Source organism: Mesoplodon densirostris, chromosome X, assembly GCF_025265405.1.
Source record: "Mesoplodon densirostris isolate mMesDen1 chromosome X, mMesDen1 primary haplotype, whole genome shotgun sequence".
Taxonomy (NCBI): domain Eukaryota; kingdom Metazoa; phylum Chordata; class Mammalia; order Artiodactyla; family Ziphiidae; genus Mesoplodon; species Mesoplodon densirostris.
In genome coordinates, this window is record NC_082681.1 from 78,464,893 (window position 1) to 78,491,266 (window position 26,374).

Sequence of the window (26,374 nt, forward strand, 5' to 3'; positions counted from 1 at the left end):
GCGGTCCCTGCCATTAACTCCTTTTGTGCCAGAGATGGCTCAAGTCCTGGGGCATGGCCCAATTCCTCCCAGGCTCAAGCACGCTCTTCAAGCTCTCTCCCTACCCTCTCTCTCTCACACCCCTCAAGTCACAGTCAGGTGATCTTCCGGGGCAGCTAGTCCAAACTTTACCTGCAAAGCTTGAGACCTTGAAACAAAGGGAGAAACTGAGGCACTGCCTGCAGGAGTCCCCAGTCACACTCCATGAAGACCCACCTCCACCTCATTTGGCATCCCTCACCTCTCCTCAGCACCAGCACCACTCAAGCAGCACCCAGGAGGTGTGGGGGGGAGGGGCACTTTGCCCTCATCCTGTCACTTTCCCAAAGGTCAATGCTGTTCCTTTCTGCTGGGGTAGGTCACACTCCGGCTGTCAGTGTGCCAGTTGTCGGACCATTTCAGTCTCTCCCCTCCAGATCTGGCTGTCTTTGTGTCTTGTGTTTCTGTGTGTAGTGCACCTGTCCAGTTTCAGTAGACCCCCACCCCAAGCCCCCCTGAGTGTCCCTTATCCCAGGCAAGCCTCTACCCCTATAGCTCCTCAGAATGTTTCTGTCAGGGTAGGACAGGGCAGAAGAGAGCTTCAATCATGTTCAACTTTATCCTGTCGGGGAGTTCCACTCCTTGTGTACACAACTCTTAAACTTGGTAAGTCCCATCTGAGCAAGGACTTCATGGACCTCAAAGAGGGAATTTTTTTTTTTTTTTTTTGTAACTTGGGTATTGACTGGTGCTCCTGGTTTTACCAGCACACTTGACACTTCCCAGTAATAGAGTGCAACTATGGCCTGGATGGTATCCTGAAGTTGTCAAATCACCTGATACCACCCACCCACGAGGCTGGGGCTGGCCCTCTTCCACCTCCAGCCTGGGCATACCAGAAGACTCCATGGTAGTAAACCAGTTGGCTCTACTGGATAGCCTTAGATCTAGGGCCCCAAACCTGAAGGCAAGGGGGCCGAGAGTGGCCGCGCCACAGTTCCAAACGTGACCCTGGAGCAACAGTTTTGAGTTTTCTCTACTGTAAAATGGGAGTGAGCAGGTCACCCTGGGTAACTGCCAAGGTGGGTCGTGTGAAAACAAGCAGTTCCAGCAACAGAGCAGAGAGAGAAAAGGGTGCTTCCTTTTGCTGGTTTCTCTTCCTCCTAGAACCATACTGTCCTTCCACCACCTATGTGGTGGCGACACTTGCCAATGGAAGGCAATGTTTCATCCCAGAAATGTGACTCAGGGAAGTTCTCTATCTAGGATTATCACTTGGAACATTATGGGGACCACAGAAGGTGGCAAAAAGGGTAAGCAGTGTCTGTCACCCCCCACCCCGAAGCTAGTTCAAAACCCAGCATGTGGGATGGGTGGAAGGAGAATCAGGTTCCAGTGACTTTTCCTCTGGCCCAGCGGCCCCCCACCAATCCCAGAGGTGTATCCTCCCATGGAGACAAACTATACAGGAGCCGCACCATCTAGCTGAGGTGAGCCGCCCTTACTGAGAGACTAAGGCCCCAACCCTTAACACGTTGCCAGGTTGGAGAAAAGAGAGGGTAGTAAGCCAATTAGAATTCAGAAATTTAGGGGGTGGAAGATAAACAGGGGAGATGATCTGAACAGAATGAAGGTGGTGCTGACTTGCTGGTCCGGCCCGCACCCTTCCGAGAGCCCGCCCTTCCCGGATATGCAGACTCACACACTCCCTTTGCAAAGAAGCTCTGTGTATTGGGTGCAACAGCTCTGGGGTCTCTATATAAATAATATACAAAACCCAACAGCTCAATGCCTCACATTAACAAAAATACTAAAAACTCATTAAAAATGGAGCCTGAGGGAAGAGCCCCAACCACTACTGGTGCTAGCCCAGGAAGGGGACTGGGAATTAAGAGGAAAGGGTGGGGCCCCATCCAGTGCACAAGCAGTTCCTCCAGGTGGCTCAGTAGCGTCCAAATATGTTGGTACTGGGCTGTGGCTGGGTATCTGTGAAAGACCAGAGATTATCAGGGGTGGGAGGCCGAGCAGGGGTGGCGGTCTGCATTGAGGAGAGCCATTCAGGCACCGAGGGAAGGGATGGAAGGCAACGCTTCCCCTCACAACCGGGGCCTGAAGCAATCACCTCAGCTACTTTGGCCTCCCCCGCCCCGCCAGCCCCCCAGTTATTCCGTGGGGCTCTCCTTGGGAAGAAAGGCGGGCTTACTGGAGAGCTGTTGTTGGAGCTGCCGGACCAAAGCTGCTGTCTGCTGTTGTTGCTGGGTCTGCTGAAGCCCCTGCCGCTGGAACTGAGGTGAAAACGGGAAGTGGAAGACTGAACTCGAACCTTCCCCTTCCTTCCCTGTCCTCATGTCCCCAGCCCTCGGCGGAGGGCCCTGCCTTGCCTCCCGCCTCGACATGGCTGCACACTGTCCCCAGCCTGGGCCGCTGTCCCAGAGCCCGGGGCTGGAGTCCAGCAGCTACCTGGGGCTGGGACTGGGGCTGGGGCTGGGGAGGAGCTGCCTGCTGCTGCTGCTGCTGGTGTGCTTGCTGCTGCTGCTGCTGCTGCTGTTGCTGCTGCTGCTGCTGTTGCTGCTGCTGCTGCTGTTGCTGCTGCTGCTGCTGCTGCTGCTGCTGCTGCTGTGAAGACAGAAGAGATCTGTCTAAGGAGAGCAAGGGGCTGAACCTCAGTGGTGGAGGGATGGGGATGGGGGAAGAAGCACAGGGTGGGAACTCTGGGTCCGCTGCCCTCCCCGCTCAGAGAGCTGCAGAGAAAATCAAATCTGGAGCACCAAACAGATAACCCCCAACTCTCTCCCACCAGGACCCCTGGAAAAAGGGGGAGGGAAGGAACTGGCTTCTTAAGCCCCCACTACGTGCCAGCTGCCCTGCTGGGGTATGCCCTTACACTGCCTCATTCAGTGTTGAAAACCACCTGGAAGAGCCTGTGCCTCTCCTCCGCCTCCTCCTCCCCGGCTCCCAGTCCCCTTCCTCCTCCTCCTCCTCCTCCTCCTCCTCGGGCTCCCAGGTCCCAGACGAAAATCTAGGGCCTTACCCGCAGGATCTGCTGCTGCTGCTGCTGCCGGATGTGGTACTGTTGCTGTTGTTGCTGCTGCTGCTGTTGTTGCTGCTGTTGCTGCTGCTGCTGTTGCTGCTGCTGCTGCTGCTGCTGCTGCTCAGGCAGGATGGAAGCCGACCGGACGCCAGCCTGGACACCCTGGGCGCCCAGTGGGGTCATAGTGCCTATCATGGGTGTCTGCTGCAGTGTCTGGTGGGAAAACCTACAAAGACAAGGAGGCGCAGAGATCAAGTCATGGGCTGTGGGGAGAGGGGGGGGCAGATGAGCCCCAGGTCCCTGACCCCAAAGAAACATCAACAGGCCATTTCATTCACTCCTCCTGTCACCAACCAGAAGAGCCTTTTTGGCTTCTGACAGATTTCTAGGTTGGGGAATGAGGAGCGAAGACAACACCCCATTTTAGTGTCTCCTAACCTTCGTGGTTAGGAATTTTTCAATTCTGTTGTAGCTAGTTTTCTCTCATGAAAATGAAACACAGTCTCAGCACAGGCTAGGCATTCCATAGACACCACTGAGGTTGTTCTGCTTATCACTGTTGTTGGTCCCCAGTAACACGTCAGGGTCTTGAAGACTGTTGAGTTCTATTGCTCCTTACACCTTCCTGACCCCAATCTGTACTTCACTGCAACAGGCTACTGGCTGGGCCCGTCTCAAGTCTTCTGTCACCTTCCGTACGCATCCTCTCCACGAATTCCACGTTAATCTCTCAACACGCCCAAATCATCACATCACTTTCCTGATCAAAAGAGTGCTTTCTGGGGACTTCGCTGGTGGTGCAGTGGTTAAGAATCCGCCTGCCAACGCAGGGATCACGGGTTCGATCCCTGGTCCGGGAAGGTCCCACACGCCGCAGAGCAACTAAGCCCGTGCGCCACAACTACTGAGCCTGCGCTCTAGAGCCCACGAGCCACAACTGCTGAGCCTGTGTGCCGCAACTCCTGAAGCCCACATGCCTAGAGCCCGTGCTCCACAACAAGAGAAGCCACTGCAATGAGAAGCCCGCGCACCGCAACGAAGAGTAGCCCCCGCTCGTCGCAACTAGAGAAAGCTCGCGCGCGGCAACAAAGACCCAACGCAGCCAAAAATAAATAAATAAATAAAATATAAATAAATTTGTTTAAAAAAAAAAGAGTGCTTTCTGGGATTGTGTCTCAGTCCTTCACCGAATGTTCAAGGCTCTCTCTCAACCTGCACACTCCCAGCCTATCCCTACTCCTGCCCTGGCACAAGTCTCACATTCCAGCCAAGCTCTTCTCCTTCCTGTCCTCCCAGCCACCCTACTCATTCGCGTCCCCATGTCTTTGTTCATGCTACGTCCCCTACCTGGGATCCCCTTCCTTCTCCTCCTCCCCACAAATCCAAATCACAGCTATGCTTCAGAGGCCAACTCAAGTCTGACCTCCTTCACGGAACTTTCTCTGATGACTCAGGCCCACAATGCTATCATCCCGCACTCTTCCTGAATTCCCATTTACTTCACAGCACCCAACTGCACAGCTGATTGTATCTTTCATCACTGTGTTCCCTAAGTGTTCTTCTGAGTAAGCCTCCTCTCCCCAGGTATAGTAGAAATTCTCTGTGGTGAGGGACTTTGTATTTTTTTCAAATAGCTTTCCTCACCCCACCTGGTACTAGCATAGTGCTGGCCACACAGTGGGCCTAAGGCACGTCTAAGTAAGGGACTTCTCTTCTGGTCCACCCCGCAGTGTTCTCCAGCCTAAGCTGCGGAGCCTCAAGCCATGACTCCAAAGTCTTAACTAAGGCCTGACTGACGTTCAGCACGGTGGGAGAATGTGCTCTCTGGTCCATTCCAGCACTAAACTGCTCTAATAGTGGCTGGATGACTCCTTACCACACACTGCATCTATGAGCCCCCGATCTTTCCTTCTCATGGTCATATATAAATGATTTCCCCTCTTTGGTCCTCGAAGAAATGTTGGGAAGCAGGTGTGAGAACACTGGCCGCCAGGGTCCCTTCCAGCTCTGGGATTTTGTGGTGACAGGCCAGGTGGCCAGATAAGTGTTCTTGACGCCTCCAAAAGTTCTGACTAGTCCCATCACCTCCAGGCCCAGGTTTTCCAAAATCGAAAGCCTCAGTGTGTCTTCACAACCCCCGGCTTCCTTGGGTACCTTTGAGTGGAGGTCAGCCCGTGTCCGTAGGTTGGGGCCTGCTGGTGCACATAGCCACTGGGCCGCTGTTGCAGATGGCGAGTAGGATCTACAAGAGTAGGATTGGTAGAAGAGTGGGTGCTCTGATAAGGCTGGCTGGAGTAGCTGGGGGGCACCATGGTACCTGCGGGGCCTGTGTGTTGCTGCAATCCCACATGAGAAACGTAAGGAGTATAGCCCTGGAGGGAAGGAAGAGAGACGGAGTCAGGGTCAAGACTGTGCAGTGCAGCCTGCCTCAAGCTCCCCGATTCTCACCATCTCATGCCCTTACCTGGGAGGTCTGCAAACCGTAGGAAGAGCTGGGAGTCATCTGATGGACAGATGACTGTCCCAACATCCCCTGACTCTGCTAGAGGGAAAAAGGAGACAAACTCAAACTCAGGAAGGGCTTTCTGCCACCTCGTTTCTTGTATCTCCTACTCTGTGCGTCCTTGTGAAGATCCCAATCCCTGTGACCCTCAAAAGCCCCTCTCCCTGACGGCCCTCCCTACGGCCCCTCTCACTATCTTTGCCTGGAGCTGTTGGCGAAGGCGCTGTCCCTGGGGCACCGCAGGCTGCTGCTGTCGGTACACAGACGTCTTGTAGGAGGATGGTTCCAGTCCCATGACGCCAGTCATGGTGGTGGGCAGCACTCCAGGGTAAGGTGGTCGGGTCGGCAGCTTCTGCATCGGTAACCGCACAGGGCGGTACGGGTCCACACGGGGGCCACCTGGAAAGGGGAGCAGGCTGACCTCTTTAGGCTCTTCGTCCCTCTGCGCCCTGCTCAGCGCCCCGGGCATCCACAGCTCCTGGGAGGAGTGGCATCGCCCCTCAGGCGGAAGGCATGTTCGGGTCAGTCCCTCGTGCCTAGTAGCTGGCACTCACCTGCCGGCAGTGGCTGGTTCTGGGTGTAGAGGCCTATGGAGCCCTGCCTGTAGCTAAGGTGGGATATGGAGCCAGGGTTGGTATGGTGCAGGAGGTCCGGAGGCACTGTCACTCCATAGGGGCCACTCCGGCCTGGGCCCATTCCATAGTCCTGTGTGAACGGCACAGGAGGAAGGGGAGAGGGCTGGGGTCAGGTGGGGTAGGAGGGGGGAACAGGAGCTGGATGTATATGGTTCCCTGTTCTAACTCTAAAGGTACCCCTTCCCCAGATGCCCCCAGCCCTCCCACAAACCAGTCGCTCGACAGCATCAGGAAGAGAGAGGGGCTGGGGAAGGGGCGCGACGGGGCTGTGGCGAGGTGGCGAGGTGGAAGCGGCGCTCACCTCTGTCTTGGCGGCCGGCTGGCTGCGTTTCTTGCCCTTGGTGGACTTCTTCTTGCGTTCCTCAGTGCTGGGGGGAGCGGCCCCAGGTTTGTCAGTTTTGGGGGGCTCTGGAGCCTTTTTTTCAGGCTCCAGCAGGGCGGGGGCTGGGGGCTCCTCATCTTCCGGCGGCAGCGGCAGCGGCTCCAGGTAATAGGCGCGGGGCCGGGGCCTCAGGTGCGTGTGGTACAGCAGCAGCCGCTGCTGCTCCTCTCCGCGGGCCACGCGCCGGTCCACCCGGACTGTTCCAAACCAGCCCCAAGACAGTGGCGCTGATGGCTTCAAGCCTTCAAAAAGATCCCAGGGGGAGATCTTCTGTTTGGTGGAAACCTGTAGACCCTGCTCCGGAAAATGAGAAACAGTGAGCTGTTGAGACTTGGAAAACAGAAGCCTTGGAACACTTGAGGGCTTGGAGGAGAGGGAAAAGTATCTGTTGGCAATAGAAGAAAGAAAGTCACGGGTATATTCAGGGAAGATGGTGAAAGGAAGGCACACGGACACACACAGGGGAGAGAGTTAAGAGGAGATGGGGGGGCAGCAGAGGGAGACAGAGACAGACGTTGACAGAGGAAGACAGAGACAGAAACAGGAAGGCCGAGAAAGAAAAGGCAGTGAGAGACTGAAAACAGGCAGAGAGAGAGACAGAGACAGGGAGAGAGAGAGAAAAACAGGAAGAGAGAGACAGGCAGAGAGAGAGAGAGAGAGAGAGAGAGAGACAAAGCCAGGCAGAAAGACAGACAGAGACACACTGAGCCAGGAAAAGAACGAAGACTAATGCTATATGAACGGGTCGGACTTTGGCTTTTGAACTCCGCGTAACTCCGCGTTCTCTTTCTCCTCTCCCTCTACTCACACAGTGATTATGGTTACTCAACAAATACTGCAACTGACAAAGAGAGGGGACAGAGAAAACTGTGCAGAGATGGGTTGACAGGGTTGGGGGGAGAGAGATGCCGGGATAAAAGGGGTGGAGCAGTATGGGAGGCAGGTGGGGCAGAGGGAAGAGAAGGGTAGTGTGCTGAGAAATGGGTGGTACGTATAAAGGTGGATGGGGGTGATGGGAGGTGCAGAGGGGTGAAGGGAGAGACCAAGGAAAGAGAGGGAGACTCCCAAGATGGGAAGAAGAAATGTGAGGAAAATTAAGTGATCAGCTCAACACCCCAGGGATGGCTCTAGCCCACAGAGCCTGATAAACCTGTTGCAGCTACAGAGGTTAATGCAGGGGGAGGCTCTGACCCAAAGGGGAACAAAGGTGGGGAGCGGGGAGCAGGGGATGGGAAGATAATGGAACATGCCTCCTTCTTGAAGATAGAGTCGAAGCCGGCAATCTTGTTGCCTTTGGTGTCGATAAGGGAGCCCTGCGGCTCACATGTGATGACATCTCGGGTCTGCTTGGGCAGTGGCAGCAGCTGGCGAACTTTTTCCAGACTGTCTGACTGGCGCTCCCCCAACTCCTTCTGCAGGCACAGAAAGATAGGACAAGAGTTCAAGGACACAGGAAAAGAGGGACGGGAAGTCTCAGGGGACAGCACAGAAGCTGGCACGAAGAAGACACTCGGTAAATCCTTACCATGTGAATAACAAAGAAAACACGGACGTGCAAGGGAAGGGTAGCGGGCTCTGGGCAGGACGATGCCACTGTGCCTGGACCGCAAACGCAAGGTCAGGGAATAGGGAGCTGAGACCCTAGGCCTCTAGGCCTCGCCCTCGCCCCCTCCTCTCACCCGCAGCTTCTTCACCAGGTTCATGTAAGCACGTTTGTTTTCCTCCATGCTGCCCTGGGAGATGCTGGACATGTCCGCAGCTAGGGTCCCATTGATGAGCACGCTCAGCATGTCCAAGACGGTGGTGAAGAGCTCACTGTGGCAGGAAGCCGGCGGCGGTGGAACCAGAGGAGAAAGAGTTTCAGACAGACAGAAAACAGCCGGGTTGGACACAAGCAGGGAGCAGGCACCAAAACCGTGTGGGGAACCCCGGACCGCAGAGTCCGCAGTATGAGCCACACCGATTGCAGCAGGTCGTGCACCTGGTGTCAGGGAAGGGGATCCTCTCGGGTACAAAACTGGAGGGAGGGGATGGGGATGCTTTACTTGTTGGACTGCATGTCGACAGTGCCGCTGATGATGATCTCCAGGAGGAGCACAGCCCACTCTGTGGTCTGCTGGGTGCTGCGCTGCACCGTGTCAAACATGCCCCCCACCTGCCAGGGCCACAACAAGTCAGTCAGATGGCTCAGGGGCGGAGTGCAGCATTTAAGGAAAGCTTAGATTAGAACCTGGGCTGGATGTGACTCGGGACACCTGAGGTCACTGTTCCAGTTGTACCTATGATTTGCTACATGATCTCAGGCCAACGACTTAATTCTTGACAACTCTCGGCCTTGGTTTCCTTACTTATAAAATGATGAAGTTGGACCAAAGGATGTCCAGGATCTCATTCAACATTTCACAATAGATGTCTAGGGCTTCTCGGGCCCAGCCAGAATCTAGGATACTGAGGCAAGGTCCCTGCAAGGATCCAGTCTCCTTAACCACTTTCAGGTCCTGCGTCCTTTAGGAGAGCTGGGCTAATACGTGAAGACCCAGAAGAGCCTGGGCCCTGCATCCTCACCCTCGCCTCCCTGGGCTGGGGCTTCGTTGTCTGCAGTCCTAGCCCCACCCCTTTCCTTCTTCTCCCCAGCTCCGTCTCTCACCAGGTTGAGCCGCAGTTTGAGCGCCTCATGCATTAGCTGCTTTGGCTTGCAATCATCTAAGTACTGGTCATCTCTCCAATTATTCACAATCTAAGATAAAAACAAGTGCAACACACAGCTCAGGGATCTTCTCGTTTCCATGCCAAAGCGCCCAGGGTGTTCTTGTCAGAAAACACTGAAGATTCAGTGGCCTCTTGGCTGCATCCTTCTCTGTCCTCCTGCCCCGCTCCAGGGCCCAGAGACCTGTACCTGGTGGACCTGGCTGTAGAGGGAGGTAAGGAGTCCCTCGCGCTGCTCGTCCTGACCCTTCAGACACGTCAGCACCAGGGATAAGAAGGGCTGCTGGCTCAACAGGGACATGCTAGAGATGGGAGGAAAAGAAAAACAAAAGTACAGGACCATGGGTTGTAGGTTAGGCAACTTCCAGCCTCATTCCTCTGAGCCCCAGACTCCTCTCTTTTAAGATCTAGCCTCTTGCTCAACTATCACTCTTATCCTCTGTCCATTTTTCTGATTTTGATCCTCACCTCTTTGCCCCAACTTTTTTTCTTCCCTGGGTATGCCTCCTCTCCTTTCTACCCCTCAGTCCCGGCCCCCTCGTAGCCGCTTTACCTCTTCTGCTTTTGTCGATCGCGTTCTTTGCGCGAAGAGGAACCCAGGTGCTGGCCCTTCTCCAATTCTTCCCCAGCAGCCTTTAACACATGCCCCTGGACTGAGGTGGGCAGTTTGGCAATGAGAGGAGCCACCAGCCATACACCAGAGCGCTCTAGGGAGCTGGAGAGATGGCGCGCACAGGGTTACAGAGGAGCCGGGCAAGGTTGGAACAACCCATCCTCTCCTTTCCTGATGGACATGCCTGGCATCTCCAGGTGGCTGAAATCATTTACACTACCAGAGGAGAAAACTCAGAAGGGGATGGGTCCTAACACGTTTCTACCCAACCTGAGCACGGGCTTGGTCTTGCTGCTGCTGGGCATGTTGCTTGCAGTGTTTCCAGAAGACGACCCTGTCTCTGCAGACTGTTGGAAAACCTCGATTGTGGCCTTGGCGATGTTCTCTAAGAGGGAGTTCATCTCCTGAGGAGGATGAAAGGCACAGGGGTGCTCAATAGGTAGCTGGCGGCAAAGGCAAAGAGATGGTAGGAGAGCTGGGAGATGAGGACATAGGAAGGCATCCATGGAGGTTGATAGGAGGGTAACGGACACAACTCTGCTGGGTGTCGTATCCTCCAGCGCCTCGTAGTTATCTCTCCAATGCCCCACTGTCTTCTTTACATACCTCCTTACAGCTGCGGCCACAGAAGCAGCCTCTATGGCCACCGCCACCAACCTTCCCCATAGCTCAGAGCCCCAACACTCCCAACCCGTGTCCCTTATCATCGGCTCCAAACGTCCGCCATCCTCCCATCCTCTCTGATCTCCAGAACCCAAAGGTAGGACCTAGGTTCTTCTATGGTGGCCCACCTCCCTGACATGTGTCGCTGGAAGCAAGCATGGGAAAGAGAGGGCCCGGGCACCACTCACATTGTTAGGGGTCTGCTTGATCATGAGCTGCAGCTCCAAGGAAGACTGGCGCATGGTCCACTGGTCCAAGTTCTGTGACAGAGACCCCACCCACAAGCTAGTCATCACTGTGTCATCCCAGCCACTCAGCACCCCGATGCCAGCTCCTGATCTCTCACAACCTTGAGTCACATATGCCTGGAGGCCTGAAAGGGACCTCTATGTCCCCTCTTTAGGGAAGATCATACCTAAATAGTCCAAAATGACTGAAAAGTCTATCCTATTTTAAAAGCGGTTCTGGAAAGATTTCACATCTTTCCCCAGTTTCCTGTTCCAGAGCCTCACATTCCTTAGCATCAGGAAGTTCTGCTTAATGCTTAACCTAAGTCTTTGATGTTGAAGTTGAAGCTCGCCCGCTCCTGTTTCCAACCAGCTGCTCAAAGTCCTTTACAGACCCGAAGGCTAGTCTCAGCTAATCTCTCTTTGGCATTATCTCCTCCAGGCTGAAGAGGCCTCATTCCTTTAGCTTTTCCTCAACGGCTTTATTTTTCCACCCTCCAGTCACATGAATGTCTGCAGCAGCGTGGTGAGGTAGGAAGGGCACAGGCAGACCTGGGCTCATGTACTGACCCTAAACTCCCTAGCTGTGTGAGTTCCTGAACCTTGGGCAAGTTACTTAACCTCTTCAAGCCTCAGTTTCCTCACTGGTCAAATAGGTATATTCTTACCTACTTCGCAGGGCTGTAAAGAGTAAATGAGAACATCTACGTAGAGTGCTGAGCATGGTACCCCACATGAAGCAGCCGCTCGATAAGTAATAGCTCTTCGGTAGTATTACTACTCATGACAGAGCCATGACCAACATGCCAAACACACAAGGCCAAAAACTAGGCCTCCCAGATGCTATGCCTCCCACTGATAAGCTAGAGTCCTACTCCAGATAGCTGTGCACTCACCCAGCAGTTCACTCTCCAGTCTAGACCATATTGGCTTAACTTCGAAACCCATGCTGGAGCTGTTCCTCTCACCACCTTTCACCCACATCCTCATTCGCCTTCCTACTTCACTCCCTCTCTCTTTTTCTCTCAAGGTTCCCATCGTTTCACCCCAGGCTCAGGCCCCACTGCTTCCTCCAAGACCCCCATCGCCTCGGCCTACCTGGAGAATACGCTTAATGCGTTGCCGCTGGGGGTTTTCCCCATCCTCATTGTCCAGCAGCCGATGTGGGTAGCAGATGAGCTGCATGAGGCGCTGGGCCTGGGCGCTACTCAACACTGGGTCTTGCAAGTCATTGCTGTCCTCACACAGCGATTTAAGGCAACGTTCTCCTACCCATTCCTGAGGAAGCCAAGAATCGGGGGACTGGGGCAACCAGTAAGCAGGTTAGGAATAAGGGGGATGGACTGGGGGGTTGGTGAGGGACATGATGTATGGCAGGGAGGTGGTGCGATCATGGCAGGAAACAGGACTATATTATATAGCGGCGTTTAGGAGGGGTGGGGGGAAGGTGAGACTGACCTGCTGGCAGATGCTGCGTAGCACGTACTTGGCATAGACATCCAGACTGGCTGTCTCCACAGAGATGTTGCGGCCACCCTGCCTCCGACCGCCACTGCCACCTCCTCCCTCCTCCTCTGGAAGTTCTTCTGTTCCTCCTGTCACAGTGAAGCCTGAACCCTTCAGTTCCGCATCCCCTGTGGTTCAGAGGCAGGAGATAGGGAGGGCAGAGTGAGATCCGAATGCTGTGTGGAGACCCACCCCGGACCCACAGAAGCAGCAACTCCCCAGCTCCTGCCCTATGGGACAGAAATATACTTCCCTCCCTCGTCTCCTCCCCAAAGGTCAGAGAGACCACCTTCAGGAGGGAGAAAGACTGTCCTTTGTAGTTTAGCTGGCGCTCCACCCTATACACACTTCTGGCACCACTCCCTTCCTACCCCCATACCAAGTACAAACACAGCCTTGAGAACAGCAAACACAGCTCCATCCACAATGCGGTTCTGGGAGGCAGCCAGCAGGTGGCGGTCACAGGAGGAGCGGATTCCTACCGTAGGCTTGTCTGGGGGAGACAGCTGAAGTCAGGGGAAGCAAAAGTAGAAACGGTGTGGGTGGGGTAGCCACACTTTCCACGGCTGGCCGGCTCGGATCAAGGTCACTTACTTCCGTCCGACTGGCAAGGATTGAGTTGAGGTGTCTTGAAAAGGTGGAGGAGGATGCGGCAGGTAAGCCGGGCCCCCGGCTCAGAGTCCTGTTCACTGCAAGCTACAGAGAGGAAGACAAAGCAGAGGGGAAAGGATGAAGGCGGACTGTATGTGGGTCTGTAGGTGGTGAGGGGCTAAAAGGGAAGCTGAGGCCAGGCGAAAAGAGATAAAACATTGGAGGAGAAGTGGGGTAGCAAACTGTTCTCCAGTATAAGGTGAGTACCCGGAAGGGTCAGGAACCGGAAAGATCGGGGCTGCAAATGCAGGGTTAGAAAGACGCCCCTCCCTGCCTGAGGCACGCCACAGGACTGGCCTCTGGTGCCACCAGGAGCCCCACGCTGAACAACCGGAGTGCGGCCGTCCAGTGTGTATTGAGACTGGGGGGTCTAGACATTCTAGGGCTTATGGATCGGTAGTTCACCAGCATTAAGGAGCGAAGGGATGGCTGCACAGCGAATCAGATCCTCCAGGAGCAAACACTGCCGAGCAATGAGGATGGCAACAAAAGTGGCCAGGGAGTCGTGAAAAGACAGGTCACTGACCTGGAGGAGAAAAGCAGACAAGACACCAGGACTCAGTGTGGAGAGAGGGCGGCTACTCAGAGCGCTTGGCCTCCACTCTGCAAAACTCTGTCCCTCCGCTCCTGTGATTCGTGGGAGCAGACCCCTGCCCCGGGAAATGCCCGGTGTCCGGCGCTCCCCCACCCCCAGTCTCACATCTACATTGCAGAGGAGGTCGTTGAAACCACAAGTGCCATTGTTAGAGGAGCAGCACAAGGCCTTAAGCACTCCCAGCCACTCTGCACTCAGTGACTTGCAATAGCCGGTCAGCTCTGCACACAGGATTGCGATGTCATTCACCCTGGGGAAGAGTACAAATGCCCTCAGGAAAAACCTTGTTCCCGGCAAAACCTCAGACTCATTAACTTTTCATCTCCACCCCGGCCATAACCAAGGTTGCAGTACCTCCCAGGCATCTCATCCCTCCCAATATCAGGCGGGAGCGTGGTGCCCATTCCTCACTCAGTACGCCCCATACCTATCGGGATCATGGTGCCCCACACAGACGTGCATAAGGGCATTGCAGACAAAGCTGTAGCGGTTAGCAGGGTTCTCACTAAGACTCTTGCCTAGCCCTGTGTAGGTGAAGGTGTGAGCGGCAGGGTTCTCCAGAGTGTCAATCATGAACTCGGGTGCCCAGCGCATGTTGGATTCTGACGGTTCCACGTTGCAGTAGATGGTGTTCTTCACCTTGGAGCAGAAGTCGCTGCAGGGGTGGGTGAAAGGAGAGAGCAGCGTTGAGGAAGGGCTAGTGAGCTAGAGGGATGGTCAGGAAAGGGGAGAAAAGAAAAAAAAAAGGAGAATGTGAGGGACAAGGGGCCTTAGGGCAAGAAAAGGGGAAATGGGACAAAGCAGACCGACTGGGCAGGAAAGGAACCCAGTGAGAAGAAGGCACAGGGGCCTCTGGAGGCAGGGAGGAGGAGTGTGGGCCCTGCAGACATGGGCTGGAGGCAAGGCTGATGAGGAAGGAGGCCCACTCTCAGGAACCAAGGACACGCAGAGGACACCACCCCCAAATGGCCCGGCAGAGACCGCAGGGTCCTGGGCTGTGCTCTGCCCGAGTGGGGCCGTAATGGGAAGGAGACGGGACGAGGTCCCACTCTCTACCCCTCACCTCCCACCTCTCTTACCTGAAGAGCTCCCCAAATTTGCTCTTTAAATGGCTACAGGAGGTGTACAGATCATAGAGATAAGCAAGGATACAGCGCTCTGCGGAGGAGCCATCGGACCGGTTCATCCCATGCTTGACTACGCCACACAGCCTGTCACGAAGGGGCAAGGTCGGGAGGTGTGCCTGAAGCAATGGCAGGCCGGGGCGCAAAGATTCCCGTCCCTTGGCAATACTCTCTCCCCTCCCCACCTGAATGGCATGCACTTCCGCACAGGGAGAGCCCCACATGTTCTTCGCAGGCCACTTCCACCAGCATTCACCAGGGCCCTGCATTTTGAAGCCCTGCTTACCCCTCAAAGACCTGTGCCATCTGGTCCTGGTTGAGGATGAGGCAGGCGTGATAGTGCCGCAGGACAGCCACGATGCACAGGCACAGGCTGGTAGTGTAGCTGCCCACCAGATCCGAGGATTTGAGAAGCAACTCGGCCTCAACTACACTCAGTTCATTCAGTAGCTAGAGCAGAGTGAGCAGGGGTTGACAAATGAGAAGAGGCCTTGAGTATTACACATAACCCCCCTTCCTGTGAGAAAACTGGAGCCCCTTCCTGTTGGAGCTGCCTCAGCCTGGAAGGGCCCTGGTACCATATGCCACTGTCCCTTATTCTAGTAACGACAAGCCATGTCAGTGATCTAACCAGTCTCCTACAATCCTATGAACCTCAGGACGGGAGGACAGTCTGTGCCCAGTGCTCTAATCCGTCTCTCGGGTCTCCTCAGGGAGCACTTGACTCTCTACTCCTGCTGGCTTAGCTCATGGGCCACTCCTCCCACACTAGCCTTTCGGTCCCTCCAAATAGCCTGGGACACTGGCTTGAGCCTCTCCTCCTGTCCTTATGACCCTGTACAGCACAAACTCCTTCCCCCACCCTCATCTCCCCAGCTTCCCCACCTGAATGGCAAAGTCGATGAGGCCACTGATGCTGAGTGAATATTCCATGAGGTCGAAGATGAACTGCACATGCTGCACCAGAGGCAAGTGGTACGACATGCCAAGGGCAAAGCTCGTGATCTGCTCCAGAACATTCCGGGAGACCTAATAAGGGCAGTGGGAGTGAGACAGGAATGGAGAGAGGTGGGAAGAACCAGGGAGACCAGGGGGCTTAGCCTGCCTGAGGGGGGCAAAAAGACAAGGAGGAAAGGAAAACAGGACAAGGAGGCCGGAATGTGGGAAGGGGGCTGGACTTAGGCCCACACCTGAGCTGTGACCTGGTGTTGGTCATAATGCGAAAGGTGCTGGAACTTAGCAAAGATATCCTCGGCAGTGGGGAAGGCTTCAGGCCGGTTGCGCCGCCGCTTCTGCCCATCCTCCCCACCTGAGGGGACAGTTGAAAGGGACCAGTCGGGACAGGGAAGATAACTAGGTGACTGGGGGTGGGGAGGGGGGGTATGGAGAGAAGGCTATTGGGGGGGGGGCAGGGGGAAGGAAGGGAGGGAGGGAGAGAGGGAAGGAAGGAAGAGGGAAGACGGGAAGGGAGGGTCAAGGAAGGGGCGGGGAGGGATGAAGGGAAGGGGACAGTGAAGCAAAGGTTTGGAGGACCACAGACTATGTGGACCTTGGAGGAATATGTACAGGGAGGTGCTAGGTTGAGGGAGGGAAGGGAGAGGGAGGGCGGGCAGTATGGGGCTTACTGTGAGGTACCTAAGAATGTCAGGTCTCCAGGATTCAGAGGCACAATAGGAGCAAGCTGGTCTGCAGAGGGGGGGAATGAGGGGGGAAGTTTCAAAAGGACTAGAGCTCTCAGGAGACTCCAAGAGACAGGACATCGGGACATGACTGGGAGTTCCCTACACTGGGGAAGGGAAGACTGACTAGGGCGCTTTTTGGGGGGATATCGATTTAAGGCGCCTCAAACCCACCAGTTTCCGCTGTCCCTTTGCGGTTCAGAACCTTCAGGATATCCTTGGTAATTTTCTTGATGGCATGGCGGGCATCATCTCGCTGCTTTCCCACCCCAAACAGTACGACCAACCGCTGGTTGCACTCATGGCTGCATGACTCCTCCTGCATCCCAGCGGCACCATCAGACTCCAGCACGGATCGCTCTCCCTCCTCTTAAAAGCATGCTCCATGCCCGCCTCAGCACCCCAGTGCTCAAGCCCTTCCCAGCATACCACACCCTTAAGAACAGCTCCAACCCCTCAGCACAGTCCTTGGACAGAAACCTGGGCTCAGAACAGATGGTCGCAAGGTGTTGGGGAACGGTACCTGGGGGATGGGAAAGTGCGTGGCATACTGCACGTGCCGCGGCTGGTCATAAAGGACCCCAAGGGTCCCTTCTAGCTTCTCCTTGGGTGGGGGCTTCACCTCCTTCTCAACATCTGGTTTCTCAGGGGATGGACTGCCCTTCCCCTCACAGGGCATAGTGGGGGAGAACAACTAAGAGAAAGGCGAAAGGGCAGAACATTTAGAGGAAGACAAAGGGATGAGGGGGCACAAAGAAACTCCCCAAAGTGGCATAACGGGAGGACCTCAGGAGCTGGATTCTCCCACACCAGGATCTAACTTACTGAGAAATCAGGCTTCTCCATGTCCTCAAAGAGCACACTGGAGCTAGGGTCGATGTCCATAGACTCCGAGAGGCCTGGATCCTGAGGGCAGAGAACAGAAGCGAAGCTGCTTTAGCCCCGAGGAGCTGCTCCCCACCATCTAGAAAAGTTGACCAGGGAGTCAAAGAGAGGAGACCATATTGGGAAAAGCACCAGTTCCAGATGCAAGCCTTGACTGGTCCCTTAACCTCCACAGGCCTTGGTTTCCTTCAGCTTTAAAATGAGGATAAGAATACCTCACAGGGCGGAATTCCCGGCGGTCCAGTGGTTAGGACTCAGCACTTTCACTGCCATGGACCCTGGTTGGATACCTGGTGGGGAAACTAAGATCCGCAAGCCGCACAACACAGCCAGAAAAGAAAAAAAAAAAAAAAAAAAAAAAAGAATACCTCACAGGGCTGCTGTGAGGATCCAATGACAAAAACTGACATGAGAGTGCTTGCTAACCTGCAAAGCACTAAGCAAATCTTACCCTTGTCACCAGGTAAAGGATTCTCAGAGGATTCCAGGAGCCAGGAAGATGGGACTGTCAGAAGAAATGATCTAGGGCGAGGAAAAGCCCCCTCACCTCCAGCTTGCTGCTGCTGCTGCCTTCAGCCTCCTTGCGCTCGGGGTCATCGGCAGGGTCATCAAAGGGAGAGGGAGGCCGGGGACCAGGGGCTCCGAAGGCAAGGTCCCCTCGGGAGATGAGGGTGCAAGTGTACATGTTGTGGGAGAAAACATCATGTCGAATCAGTTCACAGAACAGCAGTACCAAGTTAAAGAACTCCACTCGCTCACTCTCACTTCGGGGGTCCGCTGGAGAGAGGGGATGAGAAAAGATGAGTTAGGGGAGCACGAAAGAGATGGGCAGAAAGAGAGAGGGACACACCTAAGGCATGGTGCTCCTAGGGTTCCTGAAGTAGGCAAGAATAGCAATGACTCAAAAAAAAAAAAAACCCAAAAAACCAAAAGCCAAACCAAAAACAACAACAACAATAAAACCAAAACTGTTGAGGGATAAAGCGTGGTTGGTTACCCCAACTCCTGCCCCACACACCATCTCATAAAGGAATACAGCATCTCTGCTATTTATACGTGAAAATGCTTCGATCGTACGCTCCTGCTTTTATTCTTCTCTTTATTTCTCTACTCTGTTAAACTGTAAGATGAGCAAAGGCTAGGATTATGTCCAAAAGTCATTCTGCATAGAGCTCAAGACAGAAATATATCCAGAAGGCCCTTCATATGCTTTCTGATGACAGGGATGGGTGAGTCTAGGCAGAGGTAACCAGAGGGTGGCAGGGGTCCATACTCAGCATGGGAGCCTGTGTATCCAGAAACTGCAGGAGGACATCCTGGAAAATGGGAGCACTAGGAGCAGAAAGGGAGCCAGAGGCTATGGAACCCTTCTCATCTGCGGCTTCCGATTCTCCACAACGCTGTAAGATGAGAGAACAAACCGTAGGATTGGGTTTTACCTGTTTCTTCACTCGTCCATGTGCAATCCTTGAACTACTGCCTATTTTGGATCCATCCCAAGCTTTTCACTTCTACCCTCCCCCGCTTGACTCCCATTTTCTTTACCGTCTCCCAGCTGCAGCCTTGGTCACTTCTCTAACTCTGACATCAATCCACTCCTTTCTACTTTTGCCTTATGTCCTCAACTTTCCTGTACATTCTCTACCCCTTTTTCACTCTCACAACTTCAACTTTGGTCCCACTACCAGCTCAATGTGGCTCCGACCCCAGCTGCCACTGCCCCATGGGCCCCCTAACCTCAGCCTCAATCTCTGCCTGTCTCTTCTCCAGCAGCTTGGCTACCACCATCGCACGATGACGACCAGAGCGCTTGCAGCTGACAGCCCATTCACACAGCAATGATACCACAGCATCATCATCTGAGGAGATCTGGAGACCAAAGGAAGACCAAAGGGGTGAGTAAGGTAGAGCTGGGGACAAAGAACCGAGTTCCAGTCTCCCAGCGACTAGGCCCCATCTTAAAACATCTTAAAACATAGCCCAGTAAGACCGGCTGTCTCTTCAGACATCCTCTGGTTTCAATGCCTTGCCAAGCCTTCCCCACATATATACTGTTGCTCTTGCCGTTTTTCACTTATTCTCTTCCCCTTCTTGCTTATTACCTCGTGCCCATCCTTGCTAGGCCCCAATCCAAAGATTCGATTACAGAGGGAATCAAGAGAGTTGCTGAAGTCAGAGCGCTCAAAACTATGGCTGTCCAGCACTTCCAAAGTATGGAGCACCCGTCCAATGGTGAAGCCTGAGGAGGAAAAGTGGTAAAGGGGACTTTAACTAGAGGCCCGATGTACTCCAACTTTCAGATCTATAAGTCCTTACCTTCCCCATCCTTTCCTCAAGCATCCTTCTTACTGTCTGTCCTCTGGCACCCACCTGCAGTAGCTTCTTGGCACTTATCAAAAGACCAGCGAACCTCAACGGCCTGTCCTCGCTCCTTGATCTGCTGCTCAATCTCCCGCAACTTTGCACGGACCTGCAAAGACGAAGGCTTTAAGGATGTAGCAAGGCATACAAAAAAGGCCAGGGCTCCAGGCTAAAGGAATAGTAGCAGACTCCGAGTCACTATTTCTGAAAGAGTAACCTAAGCCTCTCACATCCCAGTTGCCTGGGAGTACCAGGCTATTGGTCAGACTTACCTGCTGAGTGAAGGCACTGTTGCCCTCTGGCATGGGCAGGTTGGAGGGGGCAATAGGCAGGTGGTCAAGTGGTGAGCCAGTCTTGATTCGGCTATCAGTCAGCGAGTAGTGCCAAACCAGGGCACTAGGACAACACAGGAGGATGGTCTGCCAGACAGGAACAGCTAAGTCAAACTCAGTTATCACGGCTACCTGTCTAGAAGCCCATTATAAGACCCAACCCTTCAGTTTCTGATCCAAAGTTATTCTGAGCCCCTGAGGTGGCATCACTCCATCTCTGAGCCCCTCCCCTCATCCACTCTCCTAAAAGGCTTTGGGCCTACTATCTAGACCTGGAAGGGAACTAACTGAAAAGGAACTAACACCCCAGAAATGAGAAGCCAACAATTTCCAAGCAAGTACTCAGTGCCTACTCTCGCCTCCAATTTAGAACCACTCCCATTTTCCAGGACAGGCACCTGAGTCTTCTCAAGATGCCTTTTAATACTTCCATGGGCCCACCTAGTACCTACCTGAAGGATACAGCTGAGGCCAAAAACTAGGGGCCGGTGTTGAGGGCACATAAGCAGGTCACTAAAGGGTGTAGAGGGTGTGCTGCTAGTTGGGGGCTGAGGAGCAGGGGTTGTGGGCAGTGTGCTTGTTGACTGAGCAGACATCACATGAGATGAGTGACTGCTCACGCCATCCAGCTGCAGGGCCAGTCTCCGCGTACAGAAGTAGGCAAGGCGGCGGGAGAGGTATGCAGACTGAACGAATTCCCCAGAGTACTGTGAAGACACGACGATCAAAACCCCCCAGTTGGGGACTTCCCTGGTGGCGCAGTGGATAAGACTCTGCACTCCCAATGCAGGGGGCCTGGGTTCGATCCCTGGTCAGGAAACTAGATCCCACATGCATGCTGCAACTAAGAGTTTGCATGCCACAACTAAGGAGCTCGCCTGCCACAACTGAGGAACCCTGGAGCCACAACCAAGACCCGGCACGACCAAATAAATAAATAAATATTAGGAAAACAAACAAACAAACAAAAACCAGTTCTCTCCAAGGGACATTGCTTTCACGTCTTATATCTCCTCACATCCTCCCTAGACCCCCCAAATCCTAGGCCTTACTCGAAGCAGCAGGGGCAGCAGCAGTTTAAGCAATTCATCCTCTCCAGGGCGGATTTTCTCAAAGCACTCAAGTACCCAGGTCAGGAACTCATGTCTGTCCAGCATTCCGTCCTATGGGTACAAGGGATGGGAATAGGATTAGTTTTGCCGAGGGACTATTAGAGATGAGGCAGAGAAAGTAAATGAAAGAATGAAGAGAACCACGAGTCGGGCAAGGTGGCAGGCGGATTCTGTTCTATGCTGGCAGAGTGTGAGGTCAGGCTCAATCCCACGTCCCACACGACATGCCTTCTTCCTACCTGAAACATGAACATGGCCAGCTTCTCATTGTAGTCCCACTGCCGGATTGCCACCTCTACATCATGGGGCAAGGGCCCTATAGTAGAACCACAGCCCCCACTTCCGGAAGGCCCTGGCCGGTAGTATTCAGCCATCTTTTGCAGCTGCTCCCATAAGTACTTGGTGATGATCTGAGTCCATTCTAGGGGAAAGATGGGAAAAGGGCTATTTTATACTGTCCCTTTGCTTAGAACACCTTCTGTCCCCCACCCCCAGTCACCATACTTCTAAATCCTATTCATCCCCTTAGGCTCTAGTCAAATGCCACCTTCAACAACAAGGTCCTACTATATAGCACAGGGAGCTATATTCAATATCCCATAATAAACAATAACGGAAAAGAATATGCAAAAGAGTGTATATATATATAAAACTGAATCACTTCATTGTACACCGGAAACTAACATGACATTGTAAATCAACTATACTTCAAAGAAATTAATTAAAACAAAACAAAAAACAAACAAAGAAACAAATGCCACCTTCCTAAAGCCTTCCCAGGTGTCCCCAAAAGAAAGTAATATTTTTGTTCACTGAATTCTCAAAGAACCTTCTGCCTCCACTTTTGACACTACGCTTCTATATTTATTTTTTTATTTATTTATTATTTTTTTTAAAGAAGATGTTGGGGGTAGGAGTTTATTAATTAATTTATTTATTTTTGCTGTGTTGGGTCTTTGTTTCTGTGCGAGGGCTTCCCCTAGTTGTGGCAAGCGGGGACCACTCTTCATCGCGGTGCGCGGGCCTCTCTCACTATCGCGGCCTCTCTTGTTGCGGAGCACAAGCTCCAGACGCGCAGGCTCAGTAGTTGTGGCTCACGGGCCTAGTTGCTCCGCGGCATGTGGGATCTTCCCAGACCGGGGCACGAACCCGTGTCTCCTGCATTGGCAGGCAGACTCTCAACCACTGCGCCACCAGGGAAGCCCGCTTCTATATTTAATTATGGGATTCGTACATATGCCTTAGCATCCCTACTAGACTATAAGCATCCTAAGGGCAGGGATTAGATAGTGGTCATCTTTATAGCCCAGTACATGCACACAGTAGATACTCAAGATACTTGATGCTTACTAATTGAGTGAATGCAAGATACAAGCAGAAGCAAGGAATACAGATGAGGAAGGAGAATAATTGCAAGGGTCTCTCTACCACTCCTTGAAGCGATCAGTGGCGGGACCTCTGGTATTAGGAGTTACTCACCCATGAAAGGGTCAATGACATGTCTCTTCTTAACCTTGGTCTCTGTGATCGCCGCATAGTAGGCACAGGTCATCTTAATGAGCCAGGCAGCCCGCATCACAGGAACTGTGTACTTGGCCAAGTACCCAAACACTTCTTCCTTCTTACTGAAAATGGGGACCTGGATGGACATCGCAAATAGTTGAGACCTCTCTCACCCCCACGGGCTGGCACCCGTGTAGCTTCATCTGGGAATCAGAAGGTACTTGGTACCCGCGCTCCCCTCCTTGGCCTGAAGAACAAGAAACAGTACCTCACCTTTTTGGCTAGTTGTGTGAGTGGCTTGGTGCCAGCCAGATCGGTGAACCAGGTGTTAATGGCACTCTGGGATCGTGCAGTCACCAGCCAGAAGTTGTCCTTCTGGTTCACTTGGGGCTTCCTTCTACCGGTGTCAGGGAGGGTGTTACAACGTAACTTCTCTGCAATAATGCTGCTGAAGTTGGAACTGATCTGAGGGAAGAAAACTACACCTCAGGGTGGGAAGAAGGGGCAAAGAAGTGGTTGTGCCTTTGACGGGCAAATGCCAATGTGGTAGCATTAGGTTATGAAGGAAAACTCGGCCATTTAGGTCATCCCTTTAAGTCTTCCCAACCCAGGGCCTTTGCTCCTTCTCAGACTCTTCCAGCCTTTTCCTTCAGCCTGGCAGGGTTGTCTCACCTTGGCAGGATTGAAGTTGACGTTCTTGGCACTGCCATGTTCATCCCCAGAGACAGCTGGCTGGTTATTGAAACCTTGTTTTACATTCAAGGCCGTTAGTTCATCCTGAGGCAGGAAAACAACATTTTAGCTTTTTTTTTCCCTTGGGGGTGGGAGTGGGGGTGGGGGGGTGGGAGAGGAGGGCAGAAGAGGGAGGAACAAGGCGGGGGGGAAAGGTAGGAGAAAGATTCGGAGAACAGATTGTGATTTAAAGCTAGGCCCTTATATTCATTTGGACCCCACCCTCACTAAGATTCCCAATTCCCCAGAGCTCGCTCAACAGCACTCTGCCCCTGCGAGCTGGCAAGCAGCCGTAGCTCACCCAGCCGCCTCAGACAACTTTCTGAGGTGTGTGTGTGTGGAGAGGGGGGCGCCTCCAGCGTGGCCCCGACATCACTCCCGGTTCGCGCCCAGGAACCAACCCCCACCCCAACTAGGTCCTACTCTTCTACACCGGCCCACTTTACTCTTCCCCCTTTCGGGACTTGCGCTCCCAACGAACCGCCCCGCCCCCCCCTTCCCCGAGCCATCAGTTCTTCCTCCTATGGCGATCGTTGGCCCCTGGCCCCGTGGGAGCCCGGATTTCTGAACGCACCTCCTTCTGTTTGGGATCTTGAGGGTATACATCGGGAGGCCCCAGCCGCGGCCGCTTCAGGGGCCGGTGTTCGTAGCTCAAGATCCCGAAGGCCGCCATCTTGCCCAGCCCGTAGCGCCAGAGGCGCCAGCCGGGCCCGGCCGCGGGGGAGGGGGAGAGGGAGCCGAAAAGGGGGGCGGCGGTGGCGAGGACGGCAGCCGAGAGACAAGGGGGCACATTAGCAACTCTCGATCATTGACGGAAACTACCGAGGGAAACCGAGGGACGCCGGGAACCGTCGGACAATACCTACCGCAGCGGGGGCGGGGCCCAGCCCGGCGTGGGGCGGAGCTCCGCGCGCCGGGATCTTTTCCGCCCCGGCCGCCGGAGAATCGATTTCACTCAGTCAAGATCCCTGCAACGTCCGCCAGCCAGGCGCTGGGGATACGAACCTGCGAGGCGGGAGGCGGTCCCGGCGCTGAGCTCCGACTGGAACTGGATTCCCAGGGCCTCGCTCAGTTCTCGGCCTAGAATACGTGCTCTATCATCTGCGCGTTGCTTAGAAACTCTGCCTTTTGCAAACCGCTTCTTTGTTCCTTAGTTCCTGCATCTGAAAAATGGGTGTACTAACACCTTCAAGGGACTGTTGCCAAAGATTACAAACTATGTATGCATAACAAAGCACCTATTAAACCCTGAAAGGTCGGCTCTAATCTTAATTAGAAACTATGTATGCATAAGAAAGCACCAATTAAACCCTGAAAGGTCGGCTCTGAGGTTCTTAACCTCTTCTGCTTCACAGTCCCTTTAAAATGCTGATGAAAGCTATGGCCCTTCTTCCCAGAAAAATGCACGTAGAGATATACAAAATGCTAGATACTTTGCAGGGAGATTCTTAGACCCCCTCTTGAAGTTCACTCACATATCCCCTAAGGGTCCATGAACTCCAGGTTAACCCTTGCTGTATCGAAAAAGGCACCTACTGAGTGTCAGATGCTTTTCAGACATTGTCTCCTCTAATCCGCAAAAAACCCCTATGAGTTAGGGATTATTACTGTGTCCATTTTGTGGACGAGGAAGCTGATTTTCAAAGAGTGGAAGTTTGCTTGCTCTATATTTTATGGCTACTGTGTAACAGAGCTGAGACTAGGATTTTTTCTTGTCTCTCTCTCACTCTCTCTCTTTAAAGTAGTGTATCATCTCATTGCTGTTCTTTTTTTTCCTGCCTATTTCAATTGCAGTATATTTGATGTACAATATTATATCAGTTACAGGTGTACAACATAGCGATTGACAGTTTTTAAAGTTTATACTCTATTTATAATTATTATAAAATATTGGCTATATTCCCCGTGTTGTACAATATATCCTTGTAGCTCATTTTATACATAATAGTTTGTACCTTAGTCCCCTACTCCTATATTGCCCCTCCCCCCTTCCCTCTCCCCACTGGTAACCCCTAGTTTGTTCTCTGTATCTGTGAATCTGTTTCTTTTTTGTTATTTTATCTTTTTTTTTTTTTTTTTTTTTTTTTTGGCCGCGCGGCTCGCACGATCTTCGTTCCCCAGTTCCCCCACCAGGGATGGAACCCGTGCCCCCTGCAGTGGAAGCGCGGGAGCCCTAACCACTGGACCACCAGGGAATTCCCTGTTGTATTTGTTTAGATTTCACATATAAGTGATATCATACTTTTCTTGACTCTTGATATTCTTTCTATGATGGTATTGCCTTTTAGAGAAAAGATAGAGTACTGTAATAAAAGTAACAAATAACAATAAATAAAAAATAATAAAACCAGCACATAAATAAAAGTAACAATAACACAATGCTATTGAATCACAATGGAAAGACAAATTAATTCTGATTGGGAAGAGGAAGACATTGGAGGAGGTAACATTTGCGCTAACCCTGAGGAATTTAAACCCACGGAAAATTAGGGTGGGTTAGAACATAAGCACAGTGCCTGGCACATATTCAAGGCTCAATAAATGTTTACTAAATAAACTATTTATGTAAATAGTGTCTCCAATCAGCTCTGCGTTTGGGGGAAGATACATCTGGCAACAGAATAAAGAGTGGATTAGAGAGCAAGGGGGCCTTTAGAAAGGGAGGCCAGTTAGTGGGTTCTAGTACTAATCGTGACTACAGGGAATGAAAGGCTGATTTAGCACCGTGGCTGTGGTCATGGAAAGGAGGACACGACTGCGAGAAACACAACAGAAGTAGAGCTGATAGGATTCTCAGGGTGAGAGAGACGGAGGAATCGAAGATGACTTTGAGGTTTGAAGTCTGGGTGACTGAGAGGGTGATGATACCATTAACTGAGATACAGAACACAGGAAGAGAAGCAGATTCAGGGGAAGATGAGGAGTTTGAAGCCAGTATTGTTGTTCCTTCATTTCCAGAATCTACTTCTAAGTCAGACCCCCTCACCAGTCACAATGGGGACCCAGCTCTCGCAACAGCTAAGGGTGGCTATTCTGGTTTGGATAAGGTCAGAGGAAAGATAGCTATAGATGTGCCCATGGGAGCCAAGACTGCAATTCCCATCCAGCCAAGACAG

General features: G+C 53.0%; 1 protein-coding gene across 11 annotated transcripts; it reads right to left on the reverse strand.

The window, feature by feature from the left end:
* Positions 1-1,742: 1,742 nt before the first annotated feature.
* Positions 1,743-24,138, reverse strand: MED12 (mediator complex subunit 12). Of its 11 annotated transcripts, none has more exons than XM_060086293.1 (46): positions 23,833-24,138; positions 23,199-23,303; positions 22,800-22,991; positions 22,503-22,662; positions 21,263-21,444; positions 20,964-21,074; positions 20,364-20,618; positions 19,852-19,998; positions 19,589-19,688; positions 19,321-19,457; positions 18,956-19,087; positions 18,492-18,618; positions 17,766-17,995; positions 17,159-17,239; positions 16,857-17,027; positions 16,508-16,652; positions 16,290-16,340; positions 15,845-15,963; positions 15,540-15,683; positions 14,941-15,104; positions 14,610-14,741; positions 13,958-14,185; positions 13,636-13,780; positions 13,341-13,461; positions 12,879-12,980; positions 12,664-12,777; positions 12,237-12,412; positions 11,877-12,056; positions 10,740-10,811; positions 10,159-10,292; positions 9,829-9,990; positions 9,466-9,577; positions 9,217-9,306; positions 8,615-8,724; positions 8,249-8,384; positions 7,820-7,981; positions 6,489-6,863; positions 6,107-6,257; positions 5,755-5,951; positions 5,514-5,591; positions 5,367-5,421; positions 5,204-5,291; positions 3,050-3,275; positions 2,479-2,634; positions 2,222-2,303; positions 1,743-2,004 (listed from the first exon to the last, which is right to left on the reverse strand). In XM_060086293.1, exons 1-46 carry the CDS (start codon positions 23,929-23,931, stop codon positions 1,961-1,963), a joined length of 6,480 nt encoding a protein of 2,159 aa, XP_059942276.1. In that variant the 5' UTR covers positions 23,932-24,138; the 3' UTR covers positions 1,743-1,960. The 11 variants fall into 11 exon arrangements, with proteins under 11 accessions (XP_059942276.1, XP_059942275.1, XP_059942274.1 ...); XM_060086292.1 differs by having other exon boundaries at positions 5,746-5,951; XM_060086291.1 differs by having other exon boundaries at positions 5,746-5,951; positions 6,107-6,290.
* Between the last annotated feature and the right edge of the window lie 2,236 nt (positions 24,139-26,374).

Bases quoted from the DNA above. Each gene is read 5' to 3' on its own strand.
- MED12 (XM_060086283.1), bottom strand. From the start codon at position 23,931: ATGGCGGCCTTCGGGATCTTGAGCTACGAACACCGGCCCCTGAAGCGG. The intron at 21,445-22,502 runs GTGAGTAACTCC...TCTTTCCCCTAG, and splicing joins TGTCATTGACCCTTTCATGG to AATGGACTCAGATCATCACC. The intron at 14,742-14,940 runs GTAAGCAGGGCT...CCTTCGTGACAG, and splicing joins ATGGCACAGGTCTTTGAGGG to GCTGTGTGGCGTAGTCAAGC.